At 44.2% G+C, this 11,940-nt stretch overlaps 1 protein-coding gene across 1 annotated transcript in view; it reads left to right on the top strand.

Annotated features, from left to right (window-relative positions):
• Positions 1–1,001: 1,001 nt before the first annotated feature.
• KL (klotho) overlaps positions 1,002–11,940 on the top strand; it is a 47,940-nt gene continuing 37,001 nt past the window's right edge. Inside the window, exon 1 of the mRNA XM_075140074.1 lies at positions 1,002–1,808. Within this exon, the coding sequence (XP_074996175.1) occupies positions 1,050–1,808 (759 nt within the window). The 5' untranslated portion in view covers positions 1,002–1,049. The remainder of the gene's footprint in view (positions 1,809–11,940) is intronic.

Here is an 11,940-nt window from a genome sequence, read left to right as displayed (position 1 = left end):
GTTGAGCCAGTTCTCGCTTCGCAGCCCTCGAATTGTTTCATCCAAAGAAAACAAGAACAGTAGCCTGAGACCTGCCTTTAAAGAGAGGTCTCTGCATCGCACCCACACGATCGGTTAAAAAGTGTAACTCAGTAATCAAACTTAGCTCAATTTGTTTCCTCCCCATAAAGATCTGTGAGGCATTTCTAATTGGAACTTGCTTTGAACGAGGTAAACAACCAAATACACCAACCTCCTACTCCAGAAAAGAAAAGTGCTATTACTGGGAGGTGACAGTCCATGAATTACGGGGGACGAAGGGGGTGAGCGTATGATGTCCTTGGACAACGAGTTTCTCTTTAATTACTTTTACATAAGCGATCGCAGCTGCGGTGTCTCTTGCCAAGGTACCACGAAGGAAAGACTGGGTGAAGGAAAAACCATCTTTACCTCCTCGCCTTTTCCCCCCCGCGGATCGCTCCCTCCCCCTGCCCCGCCGCTGGGGCCGCTGCCCGCCGGCCCCCGGGCTCCCCGACGGCGGCACGGCGGGAAGGGGGCTGCGCGCAGCTCCCCAGAGGGGATGGATCCGGCCGTCGAGTCTCTCCGTGAGCTCCTTCTTTCCGGGGAAAGGGTGCAGGGCAGCGGCGAGGCTGCCGCCTCCGAGGGGTGCACCGGAGCCGCAGCGAGGTGCGGGCGCCCGGCGGAGCGGGCGGAGGGCTGCGGGGGCCGCCCCTGCCGCCCGCGGACGGGGATCTCCGCCCTGAGGCGCCAGGGGTGGGGGGTGACAGAGGCGACCCCGATGGGGAGACAGGGTCCACCTCTCCCCCGCGGAGCTCCCGCCCCGCTGCTGCCCTCTCCTCCCCGCCCGCCCCGTCTCACCCCCTGGATCCCGCCCCCGCAGGCAGCTCTCCCCGAGGGAGCCGGGCGGGAAGGATGCAGACGGCAGCTCCGAGGTAATTATTAATAGCCGTGCCCACCGGCGCGGAGGGGGGGAAGGGGCGAGGTGAGATAAAAGGGGGCGGCGGGGGGCTGGGAAGAGGGAGCCGCCGTCGCGGAGACCCGCCGGGAGCATGGCACCCGCCACCCCGCTGCTGCCGCCGCCGCTGCTGCCGCTGCTGCTGCTGCTGGGGCGGCCCCTGCTCGGGGCGCCGGGGCAGGGCGCGGGCACCTGGTCCCGCTTCGCCCGGCTGCCCTACCCGCAGGACCAGCTCTTCCTCCACGACACCTTCCCCGACGGCTTCCTCTGGGGAGCGGGCAGCGCCGCCTACCAGACGGAGGGCGGCTGGCGCCAGGGCGGCAAAGGCGCCTCCGTCTGGGACACCTTCGCCCACCGCCCGGCCACGCCGCCGGGGTCCGCCCCGCCGGGGCCGGCGGGCGGCGACGTGGCCAGCGACAGCTACAACAACCTCTTCCGCGACACCGAGGGGCTGCGGCGCCTGGGGGTCTCCCACTACCGCTTCTCGCTGGCCTGGGCCCGGCTGCTGCCCAACGGCACGGCGCCCCTCAACCCGGCCGGGCTGGCCCACTACCACCGGCTGCTGGGCCGCCTGCGGGAGCTGGGCATCGAGCCCGTCGTCACCCTCTACCACTGGGACCTGCCGCAGGGCCTGCAGGACGCCTTCGGCGGCTGGGCCAGCCCCGTCCTGCCCCAGCTCTTCCGCGACTACGCCGAGCTCTGCTTCCGGCATTTCGGTGGGCAGGTGCGCTACTGGCTGACCATGGACAACCCCTACGTGGTGGCCTGGCACGGCTACGGCACGGGGCGGCTGCCACCCGGCGTGCGGGGCGGCCCACACCTCGGCTACCGGGCGGCCCACCACCTGCTCCAGGTAAATGGCGGGTGGCGGGAAGGGGCCCCGGCGGCTCCTCGGCCCCTGGGTTGTGCCAAGGGGAAGGGTGCGGAGGCTGCCCGCAGCCCGCCCCCTTGTCAGACCTGTTGCCTGGTCGGCCGCTGGAGTGGAAACCGAATCAACGTGCCCGATGGAGTGTGGGCAGCCGATTTATGGGTTTAAGCCGGTGAGGCTCATAGGTGGGTGGCAGGAACTTTGCAGTCGTTTTGAGTTAAGGGAAATGCACCGAGTTAAAGGGTTTTCTGTATTCTGCAGAAACGTTCATTCCTGCCGCCAGCACTTGTGAATGCAGGTCTGGGTGGGTGAGTGGATGCCAGTTCAGTTGTGCCGGTCCAGCACTGGCTTACCAAGGTTGCTGTGGAAATGCTTAATACGACTGTAACGAGAGTTAATGCGTCTGATAAAAAGATCTTACTGAGTTAATGGAGACGGTAGAGGTGGCCGAAATGTCATACTGAGAGATTTTCTTGACAGAGCGTGGGATTTTTTTGAGTGTGAACACTTTTTGGGAAAAAAGACCCTCTGTTCCCCAGCTAGTCTAGCGAGTGGTGTAAGTACTTTGCTATATGTAATTTTTATGCACTGTATCTGTATATGGTGTAATGTGGATTCTCAGGGGGAATTAAGCAAAAGTGTGTACAAATCATTTCAGTGACAGGAGAAAGGATTCAGCCTGACTGGAACGGTGTGGCCATTAAGGCATGATCTATTGTACCTTAATACAAGTTCACAAACTCTGCTAGTGTCCATCTGCTCAGCGTACACTTACTGGCAGGAGTTACATCCTAATGAGTGTCATATATGAGATGTGAACATCAAGAAAACATCCAACGCATGCCTTATTCAAAATTTTTCCACTTTCCTGCATTACTTTTGCATTGTTCAGCGCTATAAATAAGTCAAGAGAAAATACAGGTGAGGAAAATGTGGGTAAAATTTCAGATTAAATTCCTGGTCCTGAAACCTTTGAACTCTTCATTTAGTACCTTGGGGTGTACTTGACCATGTTCCACACTGTGATTGTACAGTTCACTGAACTGAGTGAGTCTGCTCATGAGTAAAGTTATTCCTAAGCTTCAGCACTTGCAGGATTAGCCCCAAATTTTGCAGCAAGGTTTCGTCACCTATCCATGATTGTTACACTTTTCATATAGTCACTGAAGAGTTGGCAGAGGGTTATTTGCTGTATTTCACATAGTTATTCTGAAGGCAGTGGGGCTGTGCACAAGGGGATGGGCTGCTGTCTCGGTGCCTGGGTGCAGAATGTAGGGAACAGAAGCTGCATTTCTCTATCGTCCTACAGATAACATGCAAAAGAATTCATTAAAGCTGCAAATTTGAGCACTCAGGTTGTCAGACCTTGGAATCCTTCAACTCCAAGGGTTGTACGCTCACTGAGGTGGAGTTTTAATGTTGTCTGTCACTTTATTTTTTTTCTAAAGCCCCTCCTTTGCTGTGCAAAACAGGCAGTTAATGAGTCAGTTCATGTTCTGTGTGGTTTTCCCCTTGGCCCGTTGTTGAAATTGTCGCTTTGGACCTGAATTAATACAGGGCTCTGAGAACAGACAAAAAAAGATGAACACCTCTTTTGTCCCTGGCTTTTACATAGCGCTGTCTGTCTTGAGTATTTATATCCCACATCACCGTAGTATTTGAGTCCCTCATAATCTCAAGCAGATACTCATTCTCATAAAAGCCTCATGGAGAAGGAAGGTGCTTTTCTATTTAACAAATGAGAAACTGAGACACAGACTTGCCTGTGCCATGTAAAAAGTATAATGAAACCGGGAAAGTCTACCAATACTTGGTTTAGTGACAGAACCTCAGGATTTGTTTTGTGCAGTGACTGCCATTCAGGGTTTTCACAATTACTGGACATTTCTTTTTACACCATTTTTTTGACATTTCATGAATGAGGAACTGAAACACGGATGCAGTTAAGACCCAAAGTGTCCACTGCTTGTTAGTACCCTGTGATATTTTTAGAAAGGTCTTCTACAAGTCAGATCCCAAAATCTCCAATCACCTACAGAAAAAATAAGGGACGTGCAATTTAGGCAGAAGAGCTCCCATACCTGACTCTTCCAGGTAGGAGTCTTTAGTAGAGGCAGAGATAGAGCCTTACTCTTCAGGACAGAGACGTGAACAGCTTTAACACGGAGATCCTCCTTTTCCTTCTTACATCTCCATAGCTTATTGATATTAGACCTTTCAACTTGTGCAAGCAATGAAGTAGGAAGCTACAGAGTACGGCTCCTTTGACTGCACAGCCTGATGTCCGTAGAGAAAGTGTATGTAATCGTGTAATGAAAGATTAAGTTATACCACATACGGTAAGGAGTGAATTACATTTCCACATGCAAATTAAATTCTTCTCTTACATAATTCTTGAGTGATTGACTTTGCAACTTGAAGAATGTTTTTTAATGTGTGTCTGTGGGTTGCATATAATTTTGTAGGCGAGTTTGGTCAGTTGTTGTCGGAAGCACATGCAGCCTTGATTTGGATCAGAAGGCTGTACAGTAGTACCGCTTCATCACATAACCTGGAGGATGTGTGCAGCACCAGACGGTGCTGCCGGGAGATACACAGCCCCACCAGAAAAGATGTGGTTGTATCATCCCACACCAAAAAAACCCTGTTCAGCTGCCTAACCTTTTGCTGCTTATGTCTTACATCGTTACCCAAAAGGTCTGGTCCCAAGTGTCTTCCTAATCGTTTTTTCTTCTCTGTGGCATTCTTGTCACTTTTTTTTTCTCCAGGGAAATTGAGGTTGCAGAACATGTTTGTTTTTTAAAAGATAAAACGTATTGTCGTAAATGTTTGGTTCTTAGCAAATGAACAGACTAATTCCTAATATACATGTTTTCTTACCTTTTCTTTCCTTATTTATGATATGCAGGTTTAAGTGTCTTCTTTCTGCATTTATTCAAACCGAAGACTCTCATAAGTGGAAAGCTTAATAGCTAGTGAAAGCTGATGTCTACTAATTTATTTTACTGGATGCTAATTACATTAAAAGACAAAATAATTTCCTCTAAGTTCTTTAAAATTCAACAGATGTGAATGTGGATTTTGGGCTCTGTCTTTCTGAGTGAGTTATTTATTATCTGAATAAATAATCAAATAAGAGTTTGATTCAATTCAGGTTGTTCAATTGAGGGCTGGTGAAAACAGGGCAATGAATTTTGATCTGAATAACGATGTTTAAATTTAGCTTGAATGGATTTTATCCTACTGTACTGAATTTTTTAATTACCTTTCATTTTTCTGAACTTCCACAACTGAGTCATAACAGATGCTAAATGGACAGAGTAAGAGACACTTTTTATAAAGAGCAAAGAAAAATAAAGTAAAAAAAAACTTGTAAGAAAAAACATTTTATGGATGCATCCTTGGTTCGTTATTGAGGGATGTGGATCAGTATTTGGTGAAAACGTCACCCTTTTGTAGTATTTCCACTGACTCTTGTCACTTTTGACATGTCTGGGCCCTTCAAACCTGGTAAGAAATGGAGGAAACTATACGCTTTATTCACAAAATAAATTGAATGGATCAAGTACAGTTCATAAAAGTTGGCATTCTCTCGAGTCAACAGCCAGAAAATGTAATGCCAGCAATCAGTCATGTATATGATGCATCTCTTTCTCCGGATAGGAGTTGAGAGGGGTCATTGTGTTATGTTCTGGTTTTTGCAAATGCATTTTTTCATTACTGGTTCACAGTATATTGTCTGAGTTGAACATACTTGGATTTACTCAATATAAACAGCATTTGCAGAAACAGAAGAACACGTCGTTTCCCCGAAGAAGTGAGTGGAATTGCTGCCTGGAAACCAGTCACATAGCAACAGACTGATTTCTGTTCCAAAACTCTTTCCAAAACAAAAGGTAAGTACTCTTTTGTCGACCTTCAGTGCTAAATCTAATAAAGTATCAGTAATTGCAGCATAGGAGAATGGTCTCTTCTCAGTGCGTATCGTTTCTTTCAAAATTCAGACAGCCTTCAAACTTTCACTTAGTGCAAATGGAGTGATTTTCGATTTTCCTGAAAGTAACATGGCTCATTGTGAAGACATACAGAATTTTTAGAAAAAGAAGGAATAATTCTAAATAATAGTATTTTAATTTTTTTTTCCTATTCTTGCTTTCTTAAGACTTAGTTCAAAGAAGAACAAAGAAGTTGGTTCTGTTTCTGGTTTTAAGTATCAGTTGGGTAATATCTGTTTGCAAAGAATTTATTGCAGTAGTGATTATTCTAATCACTAATAATTTTAATCAGGTATCTTTCAAATGTCAGGGATGACAAAAAAGTGCAGTCAAACTGTAGAGCAAATTCAGATCTGATGCTGCAGTTTTCTGGGCCAGTAGCTACGGATGGTTATACTATGTTCACAAATTATATCAAAAGCAAAAGCATAGCTTTCTCAAGCTTTAATCATCAAAAGGAAAAAAAAATTGAGTTTCATTTTAAAAGGAGATAAACAAAAGAGTTTGGGTTTCAAGGAGGCTCATTTTATTAAATTAGCTCCAAAGGTAGAATATGTAACTTTCCCCTTCCCATTTCTACCTGATCACATACGCATTTGCAAAAGGAATGTTGTTTTCAAATATTCCACTGCAACAAAAAAGGAGTATGTTGTCTTTACAGAGTACTTTGATGTTTAATTATAGAGAATAAGGTGTTATCATGGAAAAGTAAGAGTGGGCCTCCCTCAAGTGTAGGGGTTCTATAACTTGAAAAGCTTTTTAGAGATTGTAAGAAATCTTATTAAAACTCAACAGGCAGGACCTGGAAAGGCTACACTGGTGACTGAAGTGGGATGGAAGCAGAATTTGTGTGTTCTTCTGTGTGGAAGAGCACCAGGTCAAGCCCATAGGTATGTTAAGTCCCACCTCAACTCTTTTGCTGTTCATTATGAGCATGAGGATTTATTAAGGGTCCCTGTTCATTATGAGAATTTTAGTGCTTAGTAGTTCTAGTTTTTATAGCTGCGAATCTCTGTATTTAATTCTATAGGCAGCCCCAAATCTGTGTTTTCATATCTCATATTAAATGCCACGTGCCTGGTTTTTAATTGTTGCAGTAGCTGTTGCTGGAGGTGCCTAGGTGATATTTCTGGTTCCTACCCAAGGTAATCTAGTATGCATCCTTTCTAAATAGCATGCTTTTCATTTAAGATCAGAGTTTTTGTTTAACTTGTTGGGCAGGACTCTGCTCAGTGCCAGAAAGATAATGACTAGTGATTAACAGCAGTTTGATACAGATAAGGACATTTAGATAGGCAACATAAAATTCACATCTCATAAAGTCTCACTGGGTACATGAGTGTAAAGCTGTCTGCTCCTTGATACTCTTTCATTTTGCATTAATAAAACCTCATAAAGTATGAGACTTTCTTGGTTCTTCTTCTTCAACCTCTTTCTTCAAGCAGAAGAGAGCCTTTGTTATAGTTTCAGGGGATCCGAAGTGAAGTGTGTGGAAGGACTCGTGTTACCATGCATTCCTTCATATGAAAAACTTTTCCAGTTTCCATTTCATCTTGCTTCTATGGAAGGTTTCTAGTACTTGAGGTAGTTGATAGGCATAATTCCTGCCCGTACTTAAGGATATTGTTGGGACCTGGAAAATAAAGCCTTTCTTCAGTTTTTGCAGAGTGAAGTTTATATTTTAGTTTGAGATAGTGCGCCATTTTTTAGTCCCTGCCTTTCCCTTTTGACTGAAGGTAAGTTGCTCTTAGAGCTTTTCCCATGACAGGTCAAGTAGAAGCCTCTATTCAGCCACCGTCAGCAGGTGAAAGTGCAGAGACAGTCTTTTCTGTTTAAAGTGTCGTCTTCTGTGAGAAAGAAATGCTCTGTGATGTAAGAAAAAGTTGCTTCACTTATCACGTGCCCACCTTCTAGAAGGTCAAATTCTGATCTCTCTCGCTTTGGTAGAAATTAAATCAGAATGGAACTCCAGCAGTTTCTTGGGCAATTACCTTAGCTTCCTTTCTCACATTTATTAACTCTTTCTTTGAGTAACAGCATCTTCTTCCTGTTCTACTCTAGGGAACAAAACATTTTTTTCCCTATCTTTCAGTACTTCTTCAACTAGGCGGAAGCAGTGAATACGTCTATAGAGCTGGTAGTACTGTTGGCAAGCAGCGACCATTAGGACAGTGAATAGAGAGCAGTGCAGGGTGTGGGCATTTGGAGACGTTGCATTTTAACTATTTTTGGTGACTATGATGCATATCCTTCTTACATTGGGAGAAGCAGGAAAGAACAAATAGCCACGTGCTTGTAGATGCTCTGTAGTTTGCCTAGCTCCAGTTTGTGGTGTCTTGTGGTTTACAGTTTGTAGTTGGCAGTTTGAGGGCTGTTTGCTAGTCCTTGCAACTGAGTGTGTGATTTGTGTGTTTGGTTGTTGCTGATGAACGGTTAAACTGCTGAACTTAATCTGAAGGTGCAAGGCTGATCTTGACAAAGTTTTAAAGAAGCCAAGTAATCAAAGGAGCCTGCTTGTAGAGACTTGTAAGTAAAGAAATGTACGCAAGGCGATTTTCTTCTTCCTTTCCATGATGGTAAAAATAAAGAAGAAGGAATGATGAAGAAGTGCTTCTGAAGAAGTAGGGGAGGTGACCTCCATATACAATGATGACAGGTTGTAGAAATTATAGGATGTGTGTTATTTATTTTAAGTACTAAATAAAAACTACTCGTGCTTGAATATTTGCCTGCCAAAGCTTATAGAAGACCATCTCAGGTAAAACTGTGAATGGGGATTTTAGATTAAATCTGAGAATATGATGGAACAGAAGAATAAGGTTGTAGAAAGCATCTCAGGATGTTTAGGAAATTACTGAAATGAAGACTGGACAGATTTCTGAGGGAGAAGGTGGCCCATGGAATATGACCATAAATAAAACATGAAAGAAGAGACTGGCTTCTGGAAGAAGAACTGAATTACAGCACTTGAGAGAAAATGTGCCAGCAGAAAGAGAAAGTGGGTTGTCAAGAAGGAAGAGTAACTAATTAAGCACAAGAGGGGAAAGGTATTGGCCATAGCAAGGGGTTGGAGCCTTTGGTAAAATGGGTGAGTAGGACACAAATGATACCAAGGAGGGAGAAGGATTAGATTCATACCAATGCCCTCTGTAAATGCTCCTGGGTGTAAATATCAATTACAGGAAGAAAATTTAAAGGACAATATGCACACAAAAGGATAAAAGTTCAATATCAATAAAATTAGATTGGCTATTAGCAGTCATCGATAGCCCTTGGAGGAATAAGTATCTGGTGTGGCCTTTCAGTGTTAATGGTAGGAGCAAAAATCTTATTTTCAGACAGTTAGAGCAGTTTGAGAAAAAAGGCTCTTGATGCATTTGGTGGCAGTGGAGGTGGCAGGACTTGCAAACCTGTATTCTTCCTCTTTGCTTGCAAATTCATAGCAGAATGATAACATGGCATAATTTAAACTCTGAGAACGTAGTTCAATGGAAAAAAAAAGAAATGCAATCTGTATTAAGAGTAAACTGTTTAGGATATTAGTGATAGCAACTTCTGGCTTATTGTGACAGCTTCTACACTACGCTGAGAGCACAAAACACTGATAAAAACTCCGGCCTGTTAAGTTTGTACTGTATGTCCCTGGAAATTTGGCAGGAAGAGTCCTTCTAGATGCACACTGGAAGGAGGCAAAGCCATTTAAGAATCTCTGGATCTGGCCACTTGAAGCACTTTTGTATTGCTTCGTTTTTATGTATGTTTAGTCTGGGAAGAAAGTAGCATTCTGTGTTAGGAGAACTGCAAGAGTTTAAAGTTTAGCTTTGTTTTGATTTGGAAAAAAACCCCCATATTCTAAATCCTCCCAGTTAGTGAAATCTTTACAGATGCTGTTTACAACAGCTGGTGTAGGAACCAAGGGACTGGGTCCAGGCGTGGTTCCAGTGCCACCAGGCAGCCAGGGCTGTGTGACTTCTGCATGAGAGGAAGCACAGGAGCTTTTGCGCGTCTCAGGATCCGGCCAGCCTGGGAGGCTGAAAGGCCGGGGAGCGCTGCGAGACACCCTGCGACGTGCTGGTGAGCAAGAGGGTGAGCTGACAGGGAGCACGCGCGTTTCCAGAGGACTGTCACTTTGGTCTGCACATGGTAATTTTGATACTTGCACTTCAGGTCTCATGATAACAGTTGAGCTTTGACTTCTGTTTTAGTCAGCGTAGCACATCTCTAGCGAGAGCTGAATGGTTTAAAATTGGCCAGGAGAGATTATACTATGGAAATGCCGTGTTATTTTGTGAGTCCAAAAGTCAACCCAGGAATCCTTTTGTAGGTTAATCAGTTTAATGCCCTTACTAAAGGCTAGAAAATGTTGGCACCACTGGGATTATATTTTACAAGCTATTTGCTTTACAGTTGGGAAGATAGTAGCATCTGTTTGTTTTGATCCTGCTTCTAGAAGAAACATCAAATGATCGGGTGGGGAGGGGGGACGGACTTGTAGCTGTTGGTCACACATTCTGGTAAGAGTTCCCTGTGATTTTCCGATGCCTTTTCTCAGTCAGCTTTTTTCTTGTTCTTTTGAATATGTAGTAGCTCCACTGGATCAGTAGTTTTTCAAAGCTGAGGGCAAAGTTTACTCTATTTAACTTTCAGCATTTTAAGGAATAATCTCATTTTTGCTGCAGGCATGGAACTGTTGAACATAGTTATTGATTAATTATTCTAATTATGGTTCCTTAACTCAATTATATATGGAAATGATAGAATTATGCAGCATTTATTTTTGTTTGAGAAAGTAGGTTGGGAATATTTTGCATTGTCAGGCTGAGTGATTATTTTTTGTTTTGTATTTTGTAAGAACATTTTGCTTCAAATTAATTCTGACCTCAGGTTTGAAATGAAAGTTCAACTCGCTCCTGACTGTACAGTGATGACATGTTTTTTGTAATACACTTATTTCATTCTTCATTTCTTTTCCTGTCATAGTACAATGCTAACTTGGATACAAGCGGTATTTGGAGAGAGAAGGGCCACCACAACAGAATGGCCATCACCAGTTACATATTCCATCCGGAGGCAAAATCCAGGCCAGAAAGAGTCAAAACAAAACGTGAGGTGATAGGAAAGAGGAGTATTAGGAAAACAGACAATGCACGAGGAGCTGGTGAAATGTGGGGGTGACTGGCGGTGAGTGGGAATGTGGGAGCTGGGTTTATGAGACAATACTGCATTTTTGTCTGCATACTTAGCATTGAAAATTAAACTTGACGTGAAATGAGATGGCCTGGACTCCACCAAAGGTGAGTCATTTATTTATAAATGTCATATGAATTTTTTTGAAGAAGCTGACTGGTGATTTAATGAAATAACAAATCATGCTTCACAGTGATGGAGCCTAATTCCAAGAGTCTGTCTTGGCTTATGGTGTCCACTTGCTGTCCCCACATTGCCACCAGCACTGGGAGTGGGGGACACAGTGAGCAGCCTGCAAAAGAAAGGAGGGATGCTACATTAAGGCTGGGTTTCTCGAAGGAGCTTAAGGAAAATAAGTGAGAATTGAATTTTCCTTAATCTTTTTTGAGAATTCTGTCACCTTCAAGCAGTTAAGTAAATTAGCAAGTTGAACAGATGTATTCCTCTTAACTTGAAGAAAATGTGTATTCCCGTATTCAAGTAGCACCTCTGCCGTGTGAAGTGTAAGACCTTGGAAATGCACTGAAGGAGCTCTTGAACTCAGTTTATTATCCTACTTCCCTTGCCAGCCATGAACATGCCTCTCGTTTTGACCGAGGAGGGAATATTGGGGTATACCAAGTAAGGCAAAGAACAGAGCTGAGGGAATATGATTCAGGTGCAGTTTTGCATCTTAGTAATATGCTTGGTAGAATTAAAAATCCCTCTTTTTCTTCTTCATAGTCAGCTGTGATTCTTACCTTCCCATCACATCAGCTAGCCTTTTCTCTTGATTCCCAATACCTCCTGTTTTCACAAAGTAATATAATGTAATTAGAGCAAGTCAGAAGGATCTAAAACCTGTGAAACTGGAATTTGCTGATTCACTGAAATTAAGATATTTGAGAGAGGGACTTCAATTTCCCATAAGAAGTTGAGAACTAGGGGAAATAAAA

This window comes from Calonectris borealis, chromosome 1 (assembly GCF_964195595.1).
Source record: "Calonectris borealis chromosome 1, bCalBor7.hap1.2, whole genome shotgun sequence".
NCBI lineage: Eukaryota > Metazoa > Chordata > Aves > Procellariiformes > Procellariidae > Calonectris > Calonectris borealis.
Note: the sequence above shows the minus strand (reverse complement) of the source record. Positions and strands in the feature narration are given on the sequence as shown.